Below are 19,411 nucleotides of genomic sequence, written 5' to 3' on the forward strand. Positions count from 1 at the left end.
AGAATACGAAATTAACTAACACAAAACTATATTCTAAATAGGTCACTATGCTTTGATAGAACGTTATCATTCAACTTCAGATTTCAACAAGCTGTTGGGAAATAGAAGTTTGGTCATGGTCTGTTTAAATTCACAAGATATGAAAGCGAACGTTGTTAATTGTATCAATGCAAATGTTCTTTTTTTAAATAAAGATTTCCCCACGCGCACCCCAATGTCAAGTTAGGTTTTTAAATAAAGTTTTTGCATTTCGTTGTCCCCGGGAATTGTGGGATTGCAATGGCGGCTCCCTTGTCTGTAAACAACGTTTTCTTTTCGAAAGCGCTAGTTTAGCTATTTTACAGCCGCTAATATCTACCTGCACTTCATTTCACAGAATCTCTTAAATTTGTTTTCGAAGGTGTTTGCTGCTTATTCATAGAAAACGAGGGAGTCTTATTTGCCCAAAGGTGGTGTGATTTGGGGCAAATCGGGGAATCGCCGCCGTCTTGCTAGCAGCGAACAGCCCTGAAAACGTACGTAAGTTATTAGCTCTTTTAATGTACTGCGATTTGTACCATCTCCTTTGAATACGTATTTGATAATGTACATTTAGAACTGTTGATGGTGAGATGGATTTGGGCCTTGACAGAAGGGGCAATTGGTGAGACGATGCCGTGTGATCCGTGTTTTTTGGCTTGTTTCCGAGCAGCTCCTGAAGATCATTTTAAATATAGAGTTTGTTTTCCATGGAAACTTCGCCAGTAATGTCTTATTCAACGATGGAATGTAAATCCATGTTAAATGTTAAGCCAATTTTATCAGGATCACCGCAGGAGTACGTGGCCCTGTTGTAGCGTTGGTGGATGAGTAACCACCAAATATAAGGAATACAGAACTATAGTTTCTCTAATGTTTTAATAATGATTACTTCACATGTCGGTTGTTTTATAGGAATATAGTTTTTCAGTTAACTACAGATGTCACAATTTACGGATAATTATTTGATGACCAATTGTCGTCAATTGAAACTGAATTGTCACCTAATTATTGTGGTTTGTAACTTTAATGGCATCTTAACGTCCCTTTAGAACGGTTCAATTTTAATTAATCAGTAAACAGATGCATCACGTTTATCTGTCTGAAATTTAGGGAAAATAATGTCAATGTATTTCCCTACCCTTCTTTTTACACAAAACATTTGATAGTTACTAGTTTATTACATGTGATAAATTTAGTTTTAATATTTATTGGAATTTCCAAAGATTTCTTTTATTTCAGGTTTTGCGCCCCTGTTTACTGAGTTACATTAAAAAGCACTCTTTTATTAAACATCTGGCAATGAAATAGCCCTTCAGTAAAATTTAATTTTTTGTATTTTCTTACGGAATGTTGTGTTTCTATTCCGTTTTAGCAATGTGGGGGATGCATAGACCCCAGAATGATCAAAGAGATTTAAAGCTAACAGTATTTAATGAGTTACTGCTGCTGAGTTACTGCTGATACGAGAAGACAAATATTCAGGAGTGATTTAAAAAAAAAGTGTCCTTAGTCCTTATATTGAGTGGATTGTAGTGCAACACCTTCACACATTTTACATTTATCACTCCTGTCTCACAGATGATGGACGATGACGTGTCCATGCATAGACTCGAGGGAGAGGACCCAACTGCTCAAATTGGTGGACTGATAGTAAAGAAGAAGAGTGCTGCTGCAGAGCCGCACGTGTTTCGTGCACCCACCCCACGTACCTCCTTACTGGGTTTGGATTTGCTGGCTGCCCAAAAAAGGAGGGAGCGTGAGGAACAGGCTGATAATGAGAGGAATAGCAAGAAATCAAAGGTTTCTTCCTACAAGGAATGGGAGGAAGCTAAAAGTGATTCTGGGTCTGATGAAGAAGAGGATGAAAAGGACAAACATGCTAAGAAAGAGAGGTAGTTGTCAGTCGCTCATACAGAATGATATTTATTCCAATGTTTAGATTTACCTTTACACACACGGATCTTCCTGTAAAACCTTTCTTTGATTATAAATAATTAAGAGAAACATATGACACAAAAATGATAATTATAGTAGCATTGCAATTATTTTCATGATCTAAATATTTATTCATAACTGTTTCACCTAAAGGAAAAAACAATCTTCATGACTGAGCCAAATTTTCTGATTGTGATCTAATCGTAGTTCTGCTGCAGCTACTCGTATCTTAACGTTTTCTATTGCTCTTGGTTTGCAGGAAGTATCGTGTGACGGGCTCCGAAACGCCCTCAAACCCCGGAGGGGTCAGTGAAGAGTTCCGTCGCAGACACCAGCAGAGGGAGAAGGACCGACGTGAGCACGGCGTCTACGCCTCCTCCAAGGAGGAGCGGAACCGGGAAAAAGACAGAGAAAAGAACAGAGACAGGGAACGAGACCGAAGGAGTGAAAGAGGTACTTTCACCTAGCAAGGAGAAGTTTGAATCATTTGCTTGTTTAAATGTAATAAAACGTACGTTAAACCAGTTGCCAGAACTACATGCAGTTAAATTTTGTGATGTTTCTCAAACTAAGCATCTTTTTAAAAACATTCAAAGTTCTTTATGTTTCTGCTGTCTGAAAGATGACAGAGGGAACAGCCAGAGCCGTTCAGAACGTGGGGAGAGAAGCGAGCGCTCTATGAGGGATGGCTGGTCCGGACGCCTCAGCCGGGGGATCAGGAGAGATGAACCCTTGACACCTCAGCATCACCCTAAAGGTCAGCTTGTTTGATTCATTATCTTCCTCACGTTTCAGGCAAGTTAACGTTTTAGTTTTGCACAGGTTCTTTCACGCCTTCCCGCTCCAACTGGGAAGAGGATGACAGCGGTTTCGGCAGTTCACGGCATTCCCAGTGGGAGTCTCCCTCTCCTGCTCCGTCTGGCAAAGAGACAGATCGCTCTGAGCGTAGCCAGCGTTCCGGCCAAGAGAGCGAGAGGAGGGACAGGTAATCCGTTTGATAGTATTTCATTCTTTTAAATATTTTCACATCTTTAAATTTGCTACAAAAGATAAATGCCCACCTGATATTATTCAATGTGTTTATTTGCACTTCAAGTTGTTCAAGCTAAACCATCTGCCATGTGTGTAGGTCAGTCAGAGGCCGTTACCCCAACGACACCCCTCTACCTACCCCATCATACAAGTACAACGAGTGGGCCAACGACAGAAAGCATTTAGGATCTACACCTCGCTTATCACAAGGAAAAGGTATGACCCTGAAAGCCTGATAAAGCTTGACAATGTGAGTTTTTAACATCTGACACATCTGGGTTTGACATCCTTCTCCGTGCTGCTATGGATCTATGGATACAAATCTATGGAATCGTAGATCTATGGCACACCTTGTTGTGTAAGAATATAAACTTAATTCTGTTTCCGATTCAATCGTGTGTACAAAATATTGTCTTCCCCAGCGAGGAAAGGTGATGGCGAGGGCGGAATCCTGTTTGATAATGAAGACGAGAAGGAGCAGTGGGAGGAGGACCAGAAAGTGAGTGATGCACCTGATGATCACCATTTGATGGCGGCGGTGCGCTTGTTTTGACGTTCCTAACTGTGTCGGATCGGTTCGACAGCAAGCCGACAGAGATTGGTACATGATGGATGAAGGCTACGATGAGTTCCACAACCCCTTCACTATGACCTCTGAGGAATACATTAAGAAGAGGGAGCAGATCCTTCAGAAGCAGACTCAGAAAAGAATCTCAGCCCAGAAACGACAGATAAATGAGGTAACTAGTGAGCCAAAGAAATGTATCTGGCGTCCGTGTGTAGTTTATGTGTGTATTTATCATAGCTGCACATATACCGCTGGATTTTGGTGTCTTTAGGACTATCTGTGTGTTTCTGCCTCCAGGATAATGAGCGGTGGGAGACCAACCGCATGCTGACCAGCGGTGTGGTGCAGAGGTTGGAGGTGGATGAAGACTTTGAGGAAGATAATGCTGCTAAAGTTCACCTGTTGGTTCACAACCTGGTCCCTCCCTTCCTGGATGGACGGATAGTCTTCACCAAGCAGGTAAGCAACGCGGACAGAGAAAACAGGAATCGTTGTCTCTTCTGTCTTTGGATTTAGGCCGAACGTTTGTTTGTCGTCTGTTGCAGCCAGAACCGATCATCCCTGTGAAAGATCCGACCTCTGACATGGCAATTATTTCCCGGAAAGGCAGCCAGCTTGTCCGCAAACACCGTGAGCAGAAAGAACGCAAAAAGGTTGGTGCTCCAGGAGGCACTGGCTGTCTGGTCATTTGTGACGGTAAACTGAGGATATTGCAGATTGGTATACAAAAAACAACAATTCGGAGGCGTAAACTTTCTCCCATTTTATAATGATAATGACAAAAATAAGAGGAAACAGGATTGATGCTGCTTGCAGGTAATCATATTGATGTTGTTAGCTGAATTTGATGATAAGACCTTAATAATGTGTGTATCTGCCTGTGGTCTCCATACTCTGGGAAAGGTTAATGATATTTTTGGGATGAACCATCTTTGTTCTAATGAAACCAGCTCTGTCTGACTTCGTCACTTTGATAAGCATTTTATTCATGTGCCATGTACCAAAGGATTGATGATTAGAAGTGATTTAGAACGTGTCTGTGAGCTCTGGGTAAATGGTACATAAAATCATACCAATTAAATATATAAATGTCACTGCTGACTATAGTTTTGTACTCTGCACATTAATTACTCAAATGATGTTTAATAATGATATTTTCAGGCTCAGCATAAACACTGGGAACTGGCTGGCACAAAGCTGGGGGACATCATGGGCATAAAGAAGAAAGAGGAAGAAGATGTCTGTGGAGGCAAGCCTGTTGGAGAGGATGGCAAAGTAGACTACAGGTGTGCAGTGTTCGTGTGTTGGGTCAGCACACAGTCTTTGCATGCGAGTTATGGCAGCAGATTTTATTCATATTTTCCCCTTGGTGTTATAGAGCTGAGCAGAAATTTGCAGAACACATGAAAGAAAAGAATGAGGCCCGCAGTGAGTTTGCCAAGAAGAAAAGTCTTCTGGAACAGAGACAGTACTTACCTATATTTGCTGTGAGACAACAACTTCTTAACATCATCAGGTGTCTATCTTCCACCTTCTTTGTCGTCGTTCAATCCAAACATCTCTATTTTTTTCCTTTAAATCCACAATATTAGATGGACGATTGCTTCCTGACAGACATTCCTTTCTTGCCATTTACAGGGACAACAACATAGTGATCGTTGTTGGAGAGACGGGCAGTGGGAAGACCACCCAGCTGACACAGTACCTGCACGAGGATGGCTACACAAGCTATGGCATGGTAGGTTGTACCCAGCCCCGAAGAGTGGCAGCCATGAGCGTGGCCAAGAGAGTCAGCGAAGAGATCGGCTCCAACCTCGGAGATGAGGTGAGAATAGCGAACTTCTGGAATAAGGAGGGTATTTATTTAGTGTCTTATTGATTTTTACAAACACAATATTTGGTCATTTCTTTGTGATTAGTTTAGTAGTTTTCCTGTATCTAACAGGGAATATGCCACTGAGACGGGTAAACACGATAGACAATGAGTAAAAAGGAGTCACTACACAATTCATCCTCTGTGCTCCATTAGCACCATTTTAAAGATCTCTCCAAACCACCAGTTTGCGGCCTTTGTGAAATACTATCCAACACCTCCATCTAGTGGATGAAACGACGTATTACATTTTCAATTACCTGACCTGAAGATAATTATCTCGGGAAAACTAAATTGTTCTTGATAGAAGCAACAAAGACCACGAAATTCACCGGTAGAATTAATTTGAATTTGATATGTGTTCTTGGCAAATGCGGTCAGCAGATATTTTCATTCATATGTTCATGCATATAAATTGAAGTGTATAATCTGACCTTGTTGCTCCCAGGTTGGTTATGCTATCCGTTTTGAGGACTGCACGTCTGAGAAAACTTTAATAAAGTACATGACAGACGGGATCCTGCTGAGGGAATCACTGAGGGAGTCCGATCTGGACCACTACAGCGCTGTTATCATGGACGAGGCTCACGAACGCTCCCTCAACACGGATGTTCTCTTTGGCCTGCTGCGTGAGGTGCTAATACAGTTAGTTCAAACAGTTTATAAGTGGCAGAATATCACGTGAACCTGATTCCTGATACCGTCTTTCTCTCGTCCACTGTCTTTCCCCTTCAGGTGGTATCCCGACGTACAGATTTGAAACTCATCGTTACCTCGGCAACCATGGACTCGGACAAGTTCGCTGCATTTTTTGGCAATGTACCTATATTTCACATCCCAGGAAGGACGTTTCCTGTAGACATCTTGTTTAGCAAGGTAGGTTTTCTGTCTGTTCGTCTGCAAAATGAATCTGGCTGCAGAATTTTTAAGGCTACATTTCAGCCCCTGCAGTGAATAATAAATGTTTTAGTATGACTCTAATATACAGTTTCTCGAAGCACAATAACCTTATATTTTAATATTTAAATCACATTTAAACCTAAAAGCCTTATGACAAATCAGTAAGTGCTCTGTGTCACATAATTGATTCATCTTTCCCAAAAGAACACTGAAAGTCGCCCTCTGGTGGTGGCCACGTGAACCTCCCCTTACATTGTTGCACGTCAGTGTTCAGGGTGGGCTCTGTGGTCAGAGGTTGCTGTGACACGTAGCTTGAGAATCAGCTGGTTTAAAATATATTTCATTGGCTTATTGCGTTTTGTGTTTCAGACTCCTCAGGAGGACTATGTGGAGGCAGCAGTGAAGCAGGCCCTGCAGATCCACCTCAGTGGCTTGATGGGAGACATCCTCATCTTCATGCCTGGTCAGGAGGACATTGAGGTATCGGACATGAGTGGTTTCATCCCTCTTCTTGTTGGTTCACATTTATTTTGAAACGATGCATTCAATACATTCAATGGACAGTACTGAAGAAGAAAAAGCAAAATATTTCAAATGAAAGGTTTCCTCACATGTGGGATTTCTGAAATATTGCTTTCAAGTTCAAGCTTTCTCAAAAGTACTTCCAACAATCCTTCTCATTGTGTTTCCAGTTGAATTAAAGCTGAACTTGTCCTCGCAGGTGACGTCCGATCAGATCGTGGAGCGGTTGGAAGAGCTGGAAAATGCTCCGGCATTAGCCGTGCTGCCTATTTACTCCCAGCTGCCCTCTGACCTCCAGGCCAAGATTTTCCAGAAGGTTTCCATATGAAAAGAATCACATCATTGCAATTTTAATAAACAATCAGGAAAATGGAGGAAAAAAAACCCCTGATACCTTATTTTTCCTGCTAGGCTCCAGATGGTGTGAGAAAATGCATCGTTGCTACCAACATCGCTGAGACCTCTCTCACTGTGGATGGAATCATGTTTGTTGTGGATTCAGGATACTGCAAACTCAAGGTAGACTTCCGGAATCACATGTGCAGGTCTTCACCAACACGATGCTATTCTTCTTTTTTGTTTTCGCCCCGATAGGTTTTCAATCCCCGAATTGGAATGGATGCTCTGCAGGTTTTTCCCATCAGCCAGGCTAATGCCAACCAGCGTTCTGGTAGAGCGGGACGTACAGGACCGGGCCAGTGTTACAGGTGAGCCTTCCTTGTCAAATTTGTGCTGGTGCTGAGGTTTTTGGAGATGGTTTCGATATTCATCCCTCAGAAGCACCACGACCTTCGTGGTCCAGTCAGTGCAGACCTTTAATGTTGATTCAAGCCATTTGAATTATTATTATTTTTATTGCAGACAGTATGTTTACATGAGAGAAATTCTTTTTTGACTGTGTGTGTGTGTGTATTTGTGTGTGTGTGTGTGTGCTCTCCAAACCCTATACTGGTGCACGACCCTCAAACCAAAACATCAAGAATGCGGGTCATGAACATAGGAATCCTAGTGTGTACATTATGTCTGAGATACACTATACTGTACAATTATGGATTTTCCTGGTTGAAATTCCGGGCCGCTGCCCCACAACAGTTTGTCATGTGGCATAAACGAGCGACTGGAAAGGGGACGTATTAACCTCTGAAAAGATGCACATCGCCTCCTAGTGCTGAAGAGGACGACGTGTTCTAACTAATCACTGAATTTTCTCCCACACACTTAAACTGGGACAAGAATTCTGACGAAACGCCAAAGTGGAATTTTAAGCACAGCGCGATTAAACTGTGCACGTAAACGTACTGAGTGGTTGGAAATGGAAGCCGAACAAGAGCTGGATTTAACTCGGTGTCGGGGCTTTGTTCCATGAAGGATGCTGTCAGACTTTTCTGAAACCTAATTTGTAAATGAATGCCACTTGGCTTCAAACCTTTAGCGAACGCTGCGATGCAAATTTGCATTTAGTTGCATTCCAAATTGCAAACCACATCCAAATTGGCTCCCTCCTCCCACTCTGGTAACCTGGTAACACCTGTCTGTGTGTCTAAGGAAGCAGGGTAGCGGTGTGCTACAGCAGCGATCGGTGTGTCTCAGCCTGCGGCGCCATAAACATGTTGACAGTGTTTTTGTAATTATTCCCCCTGCCGGGGTAGACAGCCAGATGTTAGACACAGCAGGGTGAAGACGTGGGGAGGGAGGGGCACACAAACACAGATGGCAGTGTGATCTGCATGGCAAATGAGCTCGGATACAAAGGCCCGCGTAGCTTCGGATGGATTCTGCTCACCTGCCTCTAATCTGTGAAGGATCTGTTGAGTAGCTGCGGAGGTGTCTGAATGAATGAGTCACACCGCGCTGCTGCACAAGCAGACCTTCAAACACACTTACAGCTGTGACCCTGGGCCCTTTGTTCTGGCTCCCTCTGCCAAATCATTTTGGCTGCTAAGGTTAAAACCTTCATACGTACACATTTGAATCATTTTGCTATTATAAGAGGGTTTTGGGCAGCTGCCGGAGCTTCACATAAACTAAACTCTCAATGCTTTTCTAATTATTTTGACATTTTCTTTTGTAGCCAAGCTACATTTACATTTCCTGCCTGTATCGCTGGGCTAGCTAGAGAGTTCCTGTCATTGTTACAAACCAAACCATGTCTTTTACTGGTTTTAAAGAACTACTCATCATGCTTGGACTCACTCGGAGTGTCTGTCTTTGCCCAGGCTCTACACTCAGAGCGCCTACAAAAATGAGATGCTGACGACCACCATACCGGAAATCCAGAGGACCAACCTGGCCAACGTGGTCCTGCTGTTGAAGTCTCTGGGCGTTCAGGATTTGCTCCTCTTCCACTTCATGGACCCACCCCCTGAAGACAACATGCTCAACTCCATGTACCAACTCTGGATTTTAGGAGCTCTGGACAACACCGGTAGGTTTCAATAACAGGTTGAAGCCATCAGAACATTAATGTCAATTCACCAGACGGCAGCAAATAAGTCGTATTGGATTATTAACTCTAAAAATCAAACTGTAGTCCTGTCATCCATGGTTACTGGTCATGGTGTTTGGGTTTCCTTTGTACCGGCTCCAAGAGTCCATTCGTCCTTCTAGCAGCCAGACAACAAACCATCCTTCTTGAGATGAAAATAAAGCCGTTACAAAGAATTCTGGGTATTTTGATGCTCGGGTTTCCCCCTCCAGCTGTTTTGAGCTGCTACCCGGCGATGCTGACACCACAAACACCGGCGGGAGACGGCTGTTTAAAGGGTGCTGCGGTTGCAAAAAGCCTTGGAGGAGGTCGTGGTGAAGCTTAGCCAGTGCAGTAATTGCCTAGTAACTGATCCCGTGTTTGATTTGACTGGTCGGGTCTCATTTCTGTCTCATCCTTAGCTAGATTCCAGGGGATTTAAGGATTTGGGGATAAGGGAGGACTTTTGATGATTCCCTGTATGGTGTGTTAACAGCAGATTATCTCTGATTAAGGCTTACCTGCCCCAAACTGGCTGTGCTGCTTCTCTGCTTTTCCTCATCATAAGCTTCTTAGACTCTGTCATCTAATCATTTAAATCAGAGCTGGCAAACTTTTTGATCTGACTCTTGATTTTTTTCCTTCCTCCACTGTCCCCGACTGTCAGCAGTCCATCTCCATGCTGCTCCTCTCCTCCGGCGCCGGTCTCCCTTTCCTTCCCGTGTCTAGAATACTGCTGATCTGAACTGTCTCGTGCTCTTTCAGGCGCTTTGACCCCAACCGGACGTCTGATGGTGGAGTTTCCCCTCGACCCCGCCCTCTCCAAGATGCTGATCGTGTCCTGCGACATGTGCTGCAGCGCTGATATACTCATCATCGTCTCCATGTTGTCGGTCCCGGCCATCTTCTACAGACCGAAGGTGAATATGACCCCCCCCCCTGTATGAAGAGAGACGAGCAGCCAGTGTCAGAGTCTGGCTCCTCCAACCTCTCAATTTGAATTGAGCGCTGAGGCAAAGTCCACTTGAAATTTAAAATAAAATAAATTGGGTTTTGTTTTTTTTCCCCTCAGTCTTATTTAAAACATTCCTTCTTTTGCATCTATTTCTTAGCCCTTGAACTGTAACTTTCCATTTAGATCCAAAAATAACTATAAATATCATTTATTTGTAGTTTGGCACCTATTGTTGGGTTCTTCGTACGACACTGATGGACATAAATGATGGACGTAATGACAAAGAGCAGTGCTACACTGAACTCTCACCTCTGTGTGTCTGCAGGGCCGTGAGGAGGAAAGTGACCAGGTGAGGGAGAAGTTCTCCGTCCCGGAGAGCGACCACCTCACCTACCTTAACGTCTACATGCAGTGGAAGAACAACAACTACTCCAGCATCTGGTGCAACGACCACTTCATCCACACCAAGGCCATGCGCAAGGTCAGACTCCCACATCTCCGGCTCTTCTTCCAGACCGCCGGAGCTCCTTTCACTCCCGTGGAAACTATTTTGCTAGTCCTCGAGAAGGTTTTTTTAATCTCAAATCGTCTTCACGCAGGTGCGTGAGGTGCGCTCCCAGTTAAAGGACATTATGGTGCAGCAGAAGATGAACCTGGTTTCCTGTGGGTCAGACTGGGACATCATCAGAAAATGCATCTGCGCCGCTTACTTTCACCAGGCTGCCAAGCTCAAGGTACTTCCTGCTTCACACTTAATGTGTTCCACCCGGTGGCTACTGGTTGTGGCAGATTTATAGCAGCATAATTACAGAGTGGTGAAGTATCCCTCCTGGCCTCCCATTAATACAGCGCTAAATCTGAAAGGGGATTTGAAATCATGACTATATAATCAAGATTTTCCATTTGACTTACGAGTTGCCGGCCAACCCAGGCAACTGCAGCCCCAATGAATATACTTCAAATTTATTTTCCTGCTGTCTAAGCCAGGTGAGAAGCAAATTAACCCGCCCGACCTTTTCCACGCTTAAAGTGCGGCTGCGTACACGGGCAGGACCGCGCAGCACGAGTGGGGGGGGGTCTCGCTTTTACGTCTGTAAATTATGAGGCGCACCTTTAATTTGTTGTTTGTGTCCGTGTTTGCTCCCAGGGCATCGGTGAATATGTCAACGTGAGGACAGGCATGCCGTGTCACCTGCACCCCACCAGCTCCCTCTTTGGCATGGGCTACACGCCCGACTACATCATCTACCACGAGCTCGTCATGACGACCAAGGTGAGGGGCCGGTTGCTGCCTAACCGTCCGTTCTGGCGATGAGACGATCACCAGTGTAACCGGTGTGTGTTGGTCTGCAGGAGTACATGCAGTGTGTGACCGCAGTGGACGGGGAGTGGCTGGCAGAGCTGGGCCCCATGTTCTACAGTGTCAAGCAAGCCGGGAAAAGCAGACAGGTGAGCCAAGCTGATGCTGCGAGACCTCACCGTGTTTGTGCCTGGCACCGGGCTGGACGCGGTGAGGCGACGCAGCAATCGGGATTTATTCGCCACAAAAGCAGAGAAAGAGTTAAAGACGATGGTTTTGTGCTATTCTTGGGTATGGAGAGGAGCGAGGGGGGTGCAGTTGCCCAAATCTCCTGCTGCTTCTCCGCGTGAGAGGCTGGTGTAACGTGTCTAAGCGCTTACGGTCACCACGCGCCGCCGCGGGGACTCTAGCACGTCTTCATCCTGGTTGTCTACGTCCACCAGGAGAACCGGCGTCGTGCCAGAGAGGAGATCAGCAGCATGGAGACGGAGATGTCCATGGCAGAGCAGCAGCTGCGAGCCCGTCGAGAAGAACAGGAGAAGAAGAGCAACCTGGGCAGCGTCAGGTTCGTCTGTGACCATCTCTACTTCTTTTACCACCTAATCACACCCGGGGTCTCCTCTAACAATAGTTCCCCGGTGGCCTTCATTTCCCATACACAGTCCTGATAGAAACGTTTAATTTACCTTCCTGGCTGCCAATCCGTACCCCCCCCCCCCCCCCCCCCCCCACTCTCTCTGCTCCCCCTCTCTCACCCTCCATGATGAGCTTTTCTCACCTCTGGTCCCTCCAGACGAGACAAAAAGAAATAATATTGACTCCTGGCTGACCCCCATTACTGCAGCAATTTGAATTTAGCCATAGCGGAGGAGAGACAGGAGGGGAGCTTTCAATTTCAAATCAGAGCAAAGAAATTAATTTCACACCCATCTGCGGGCTTTGCAGGAAAATAAGGCTATAAAGAGACATAAAAAAAGGAACTTCTACTCTTAATTAATCATCTGTTTTATCCGTCTGAGTTTGTGTCACCGTGTCTGTAACCGATCTGTTGGAAATAATCACTCTGGAGGTTTTGGATTAAGAATTAGATTTAAGCAGAGACTGGATGTGTGATGATGAATGCCGGTAGATCTCCTGGGCTCTGGGCGCTTTTGTCCTCCAGCACGCCTCACCAGCATCTCCTCCGAGTTCAGTGTGACCAGAATGAAAGATTTTGCGTGGAACGGCAGTTTTTCAACCCCCCCCCCCACACACACACACACCAACCTCTCTCCCACCTCACCAGCAGAGATTAGTGGTGTGAATTAGGCCCAGTGGCTCTTGTCTTTAAAAAAAAATGGAACACTTTGAGTGAGAGGCAGGAGCCTGAGGGAGGGCGCTTGTGTATTTCATTACATTAAAGAGTCCAGGAAGGTTTTTCTTTTTAAAATCGGAGATCAGCAGGGAACTCGCTCCGTTTCACATCCTGAAAGACTTTTGGTGCCTAAGACGAAACACGAAATGTCCAAACACACTAATAAATACATAAAAATCTGTTTCAAGCAAAGACTTGTAATGTCCATACCCACAGTTAATGTATGTACAGTATATGGATTAATGTACATTGATGAGATCTCCTATTTAAGACTAATTACTCCAATTAATCTGGATTAAATAGAATTGGAAATTTCCCGCAGCTGTTTTTGGTTTAGATGTTTAAGTTAAAGTGTTTTTGGATGGGAAATCGTCCATCAGGTGTTTGGGCGGTTCCCTTTCTGCAGACCCGCGCAGATTTCGATCAGTCCGTTCATCCGACAGCAGCAGGAAATGAGGGTTCTGTTCCGAGCTGCACGGGCCCAAAACCACTGGGAGCGCCGCGTCGGTTCAGGTCCAGACGCTTTATTTGAGTTTATTTTGCCTCTAGATGGATAAAACTTACATAAAGTGGTGAAACGCTGGTTTCTGGTTCTCCTCCATCTTAAACCTGCCTCACTATAAACATTAGTGAGTTAACCCCCCCCCCCCCCCCCCAGCCCTCCACCAGCAGCTTGTGTACTGAGGGTAGTCTAACAATGTCTCCCCTGGTGAAGGTGGAGCCACAGAGGAGAGGAACACGGTGACAGAAGGAGGTTATGGCCTGATGGCGGTAATTGCTGCCGGTGTGTGTGTGAGTGCGAGGAGCGGCGTGGGCAGCAACACTGTCGTACCACCGTAATTAAAGATGATAGATTTGCTGTCAGCGGCGTCAGGCTCTACTTACCAGCACTCTTCGCTGAGACCCCTGTCAGCCCCCCCCCCCTCCCCGTCCGGCTGCTTCATTGTTCATCTTCAGCTCGCGCTCACCTTCATTTTTAAGCACGACTGCTCACCTCAGTGAAGACGTGTGAATGGATGACCCTGAATCACGTCGGCGCCGCTGATAATGAATTTCTGCCATTTTCTATTTCAGAGCAGTGAAAATCTGCACCCCAGGACGGAAAGAGGAGGCCCCCATGACGCCCAAACGCACGCCGGCCCGATTTGGACTGTAGAGACCCCCCCCTCCGAGCGGGGGCCCTCCCACCATCCACGCTGACCTGTCCATACCCCCCCGCGGTTTAGGACCTGGATCACAGCAGCACTGAAACCGACCCAGCGCGAGCTGCAGTTCCCGTCCTGGCCACTAGAGTGAGAACTTGTATCAGGCACAACACGCAGAGCGTCACCGTCAACATTGTAGCCGTTTGTTTGTCTTTTTTTTAAAAAAAAATGTTTTCCAATTATCTGTGATAATTCCTGCAAAGAAAGTGTTTTTAAAGCTGTCTCGGTAACTTTGCCCAAATTAAACAGCTGTATATTTTACAGACTGTCTGGTTTTCTTTATCTGCGGAGGGAAATGGAAGGAGGGCGAGGTGATTTCAGGGTCTTTGTGTTCGGCCATTTATCGGTGTGCTTGACCAGTGTGCATGCCGTGACAAAGTGCTCCTCTAAAGACTGAAGCACTTTAATAGCTGTACTTGTGCCATGAGTGTCTTCACACTCTGGAGTTAGGTTGTAATACTCTACCCCCACACACACACACACACACACACACACACACACACACACACACTCACGCACGCTTTGGCAATTGACCTTCTCCCTTCTGGTAACCTTGTTCCACCAGTGTAGCGCACGGCCTCACTTCACAGAGAGCATCAACAGCCCAGATTAACCCGTTTCCCGTTCCCGGCCGCTGTCTCCAGGCCCGGCTGTAGTGTGTTCTGTGGTCGTCCTCTGAACAAAACGCTCGGATTTGTTCTGGTCTGAGCTGATCGCAGCTTCACTGGGCTCCAGAGAAGCTGGAATGTTGGTAAAAACACTCCAGGGAAGGCCACGTTGCACGTGACGCCGGGGCCGTGCTGCGATTCCCGCATGATCTGAGGCGGCAGAACGGTATTTTCTTTTTTTCTTTTCTGACATCTTTTGTTCCCAGAGAAATTGGCCAGTTATTACAAAACCAACCAAAGCTGCGGTTTCTTTTTCCTGTTGTGGTCGTTAAAGTCTCTTCTTGTACTAATAAAGTCATGCAGACATGACGAATGTACGCGGGCTGTGAGTGAGAGATGCTAATTAGCGTTGTCTGTGTGCATTCATGCTGTGGCTAGTTTGTATGTATAGTTTTATTTTCTTACGCTTTCTTGAAGTGAAGTCCTGAAAATGGAATCTTAGTTACCATTGAGCTGCCATTTTTCTGTAACTTGTATTAAACAGAGATCCCCATCTCTTGTGTTTTGGCAGTATTGATTGATCACTTCGATATCGGACACCTCGGCGCCCAAAAAGCTGTCGCAGATCTTCCAAAAGAGACAATTCTTGAATGATTTACAAGCAAAAACTCCGGGTTTCTGGAAGAGAAGTGGCCACGGTCTAATTACCAATACCTTTGTCTTCATTGTCGGCCTGGCGGCGGTGAGCCGAGGAGAGCGCAGCTGATCAAGGAGGAGCGGTTTGGTTCCTCCCTCTTTCAGGCGGCGGCGGCGGCCGCAGACGTCCCGCATGTGCGTGAGTGATCCCTGTAAAGTGATCCTGTAAATGTTGTGGAATAACTGAGCATTTGGTTCCAGCTCCCAGCCTCAAACCTCCACATCGGTGGTGGAGTGTGGCGGGCGGAGGAGGAGGTGGACGTAATGGACTCCGCCCCCTTTAATGAGACAAATCTCAGCGACGGGCTGACATTTTGAAATGGTCCTTGTGAATGACAGCAGCGTCAGCAGTCACCTTTACCGAAGCTTTCCAGGGAAGGTCCCTGTAATGTCGGAGGGAATTAAAGTGGCCTCCCAGGCGGGTGGAGATAGGAGTTCCAGGATTAGTGCGCAACGCCACGCCTCCTAAACGGGCTGTGCCGCCACACCCCGAGTAAAGACGCTGCCTCCCTCTCAGGAGTCCCGCGGCTGTGTCATCACCCCCAGATTTGATGGAGGGATTATGGTGAATGTTAGCCGGTGACCACTGGGAGATGAGCTGTCCGTCACGTGTGCCGCCCCGCCCCGCCCCGCCCCGCCTCGCCTCGCCCTGCCTGCTCGCCCCGCCCCCCCCCGCCGCCCCCTCCCCATCCTCCCCTGGTGGTTGCGCGTCTGCCGGCAGACGGGGGGACGAGCGCCGCTGTCATTACAAACCTAATAAGAGCAGGAGTGAGATTGATGACAAAAACAGAGGCATCAACTGCGCTTTTAATTAACTCTTGTCCCATAATGGCGCCGGGACAGAGGCAGCGAGCGGCGAACGAGACGTCTCTCTTTCTCTCCATCCCTTTCTGTTTTGTTGCCTCCCCCCCGCTAATGAACAGCCTTCTGGGACCCAATTACTTCCGAGGCTGCATTAGGAACCCGGCGGGCCCAATGGAAACTTCAGCCGCGTTCCCCTCCATCCTCGCCGCCCCGCTATGTCCCTCTGCTGGGGACGGCGCTCATTTGATTGAATTCTGAATGCAAAACCCCGCAGAAACAGACCCCCCCCCCCCCCCAGCAGTTACCTTAACTGTTCCGAGCTCATGTGGTTTATGGCAAACACGCAGATGCACGCCTGTTGTTGACAGGCCTTAAATCTGTGTGAGGTGATGCTGCAGCTTTGTACACGGGGTGGGGGTGGGGGGGGTGGGGGTACGCTAGAGCTTGTGTCTGCATGATGGACCTGAAAAACACGGCAAACTATACAACTGAGCAAACTGAAGACTTCACAGCATGATTAGAAACAGCGTCCTCAGGACAAGGACAGGTTAACCTGCAATAAAGGACGTGATCAAAGGAATCAAAGGCCCGATTGTTCCCCACCAATCCAAGCCTCAGTTGTCTGGCAGGTTCCTACATTAGCCTGTATGCTAACTAGCGTGCGCCAATATCCGACCAACGGGTAGCACAAAACAATGGCGTGCAGAACGTCAATAAATCCCTGAACGCGTCGACGCCGTGTAGAAATCCCATTACGTCCTTTCAGGAGGTAATTTAGGCGAGATGTGACGTGTCCGAATATTCTTACACGAGAGCCCCGCGTTAAGGCGACGCCCGGGGATTGCCGAGACATTAATAACAATTATTGGTGTTCTTTTGCTCCTTCGGACACGTTAAGTGTGCGGTATTGACTGCCACGCTGGAGAGAATGTTGAGCATCGATCCGGCCGGACCCCGTGGCGGCGTCTTCCTGCGAGGCGCCAATTGATCCATCACACGCCACCGCGGCTTACCTGCCGCGACCCGGCCTGCGAGAGGAGCCGCGACCCTAAACGTGGACTGTTGCAGGGCGCACGGACGGTTTCACCACCGCTTTGTGCTGCTCTGCACTACCGTGCACGGCCGGCCTCCCCGCGGAGCGCGTGGGCACTAACAGCTCATCCACTCTTGCTTAGGGGGGTCTGATTTTGCTCTAGAAGAAAGACTTTATGCTGTCAAACTCAGACATCCCCTGTGATTGAAGGCCGATGGGCATGGAACTCTCAGAGCTGCAGCAGCGTCTGCGTTCAGCCAAACTTGTGGGTGGAGTGGAAGAACAAAGGCGGACTTGTTAGGCTTTACGCGCCTTTATTATTCTTTCATTTGGATGCCGTTCCTTGTTTTTCTGCCCATATTCATTAAAATGTTGACTACTTTGGCTTGTGGGGCCCGTGGTTCTGGTTCTTACTGGAAGTGACTCACAGCACATCAAGCGCTGCCTCTCTTGCTGGAATCACCGTGCAGAAACTTTTTTCTCTTTTGGGGGGGTTGAGGGAAAGAAGAGATGAATATTCCTTTTGTATTCAGGTTTCAGAGTTAATGGCATTCCAAGAGCAGCCCGATTGGAGGGTCTTTAAACAGACACGGAAAAGCAGGTCATTTTTGGGTTTCAGGTTTTATTGTTTCAGACGTCTGACTAAACACCTTTTTTAACCGGACATTTTCTGATGACAATCTATCGACAGTATGAGAGAAGGCGGGAGGGAACGCTCTCCAGCGCCCCCCGACACCTGTACCTGTGGTTAATGAACGCACCACCAGCCTGGGTCTGTGCCTGAATCACCTGTATGGGAGGAAGGACGTCCACCTCCTGGTCCAGGCTCTCCGTCCTGGACCTCCTGTAGACGACACGTAAAGGGCATCATGTCGTCATTAACGTCTCCGTTCTCAGAGGTTCGCTCCTACCCGACGGCGCTGCGGTGACGCGTGGACGCAGGCGGGACCAGGGAGGGCGGTTCCGGTCCAAACCGCTCAGTAAAGACAGCGGCGTCCACCTCCACTCGCTCTATGTTGCGGTGCCCATCCCCACCTCCGCTCCGAGTCCCAGCCGACCGGCACCGACCACGGCGCCGAGCACCCGCCGCGGCCCGGCTGGATCCGCAGTGGAGAATAAACGGACAGTCAGCTGGCAGAACTCTTCTGGGCCGGCGCTGCCCAGGGCCCATTCAGCAGCCGCTTGTTATGTTCTCCTCCGTGTCAAAACACTCGCTCATTACATGATTGGACAAAACGCTTGATGGCGTCGTTAGGCGGGAAACGGGCCTCTAACTGGATGTAAATTGTGCGAGAATGCAAATTGGCCGGGCTCGTTCTGGCTCAGCTTCCACTTTGTCCCAATCCCTCTTAAGCTTCTTGTTGACCGCATCTGTCAGCTTTCTGTACACAATTGGTTCCTGAGCTATTCCGGCTGCATTGTTAATGTCTGCCCTTTTGTGCCGCTCAGTTCCAGCGAAACAGAATCACACATGCAAAATTATGTCACCAATGCAGATAATTAGCCGGGAAAACAATCCGGGGGATGAATAATAATGCGGCGCGCTAACGTTATAACTTTTTTTCTTAAGCGGAGGATTGGGATGCCGAGCGAAATGAGTTATCAAATAAAGCCTGAAAATGTGCAGCGAATGAAATGAGTCAATCATTTTAATGTGAGAACGGAGCCCTGAGGAGAATAAATAAGCAATCGTCACATCATGCAGGGAGAACAAATGAGCATGGTACACAATTATGGAGGGTCACATTCTGCCAGAGCTGTGAGCGTGGGATGGGCTAATGAGCTGTGCAAGTGTGTGTGTGTGTGTGTGTGTGTGTGTGTGTGTTGCTGTTGCTGTGAAGAGAAGAACAAGGGGGAAAAAACAAAACAATCTCGAACCTTCAGAATTCCAACTTGGCCAAACACACAGGCAGCAAGTCGGGCAGCTCAGAAGATAAAAGTGAGAGGATCTGGAGCACGAGAGGTGGGCTCCCTGTCAGCTTAGCATCTGGGCCAAGGAGCCTGTCGGAGCAATGAGCAGGTGGAGCAGCAGCACAGACAAAAAAGAGAGGGCGACGCGCCTCAGAAGGACTGACGGCACACAGCTTTCAAAGGCGACTCAGTTATTAACTATTCAATCACATAAAGGAGAGCTGAAGGCG

General features: G+C 47.2%; 1 protein-coding gene across 2 annotated transcripts; it reads left to right on the forward strand.

The window, feature by feature from the left end:
- The first annotated feature begins 239 nt into the window (after positions 1-239).
- dhx38 (DEAH (Asp-Glu-Ala-His) box polypeptide 38) lies at positions 240-15,292 on the forward strand. Of its 2 annotated transcripts, none has more exons than XM_011610270.2 (27): positions 240-519; positions 1,600-1,913; positions 2,216-2,409; positions 2,579-2,713; positions 2,779-2,941; positions 3,086-3,204; positions 3,411-3,487; positions 3,573-3,728; positions 3,854-4,015; positions 4,102-4,209; positions 4,718-4,842; positions 4,935-5,072; positions 5,195-5,381; positions 5,878-6,063; positions 6,165-6,305; positions 6,699-6,809; positions 7,051-7,167; positions 7,263-7,370; positions 7,446-7,558; positions 9,068-9,276; positions 10,081-10,235; positions 10,596-10,751; positions 10,870-11,004; positions 11,418-11,543; positions 11,624-11,719; positions 12,014-12,135; positions 13,999-15,292. In XM_011610270.2, the coding sequence occupies exons 2-27, from the start codon at positions 1,600-1,602 to the stop codon at positions 14,078-14,080; spliced, it is 3,735 nt and encodes a 1,244-aa protein (XP_011608572.1). In that variant the 5' UTR covers positions 240-519; the 3' UTR covers positions 14,081-15,292. The 2 variants fall into 2 exon arrangements, with proteins under 2 accessions (XP_011608572.1, XP_003970024.2); XM_003969975.3 differs by having other exon boundaries at positions 240-515.
- Positions 15,293-19,411: the final 4,119 nt, after the last annotated feature.

This window comes from Takifugu rubripes, chromosome 13, assembly GCF_901000725.2.
Source record: "Takifugu rubripes chromosome 13, fTakRub1.2, whole genome shotgun sequence".
Classification (NCBI taxonomy): domain Eukaryota; kingdom Metazoa; phylum Chordata; class Actinopteri; order Tetraodontiformes; family Tetraodontidae; genus Takifugu; species Takifugu rubripes.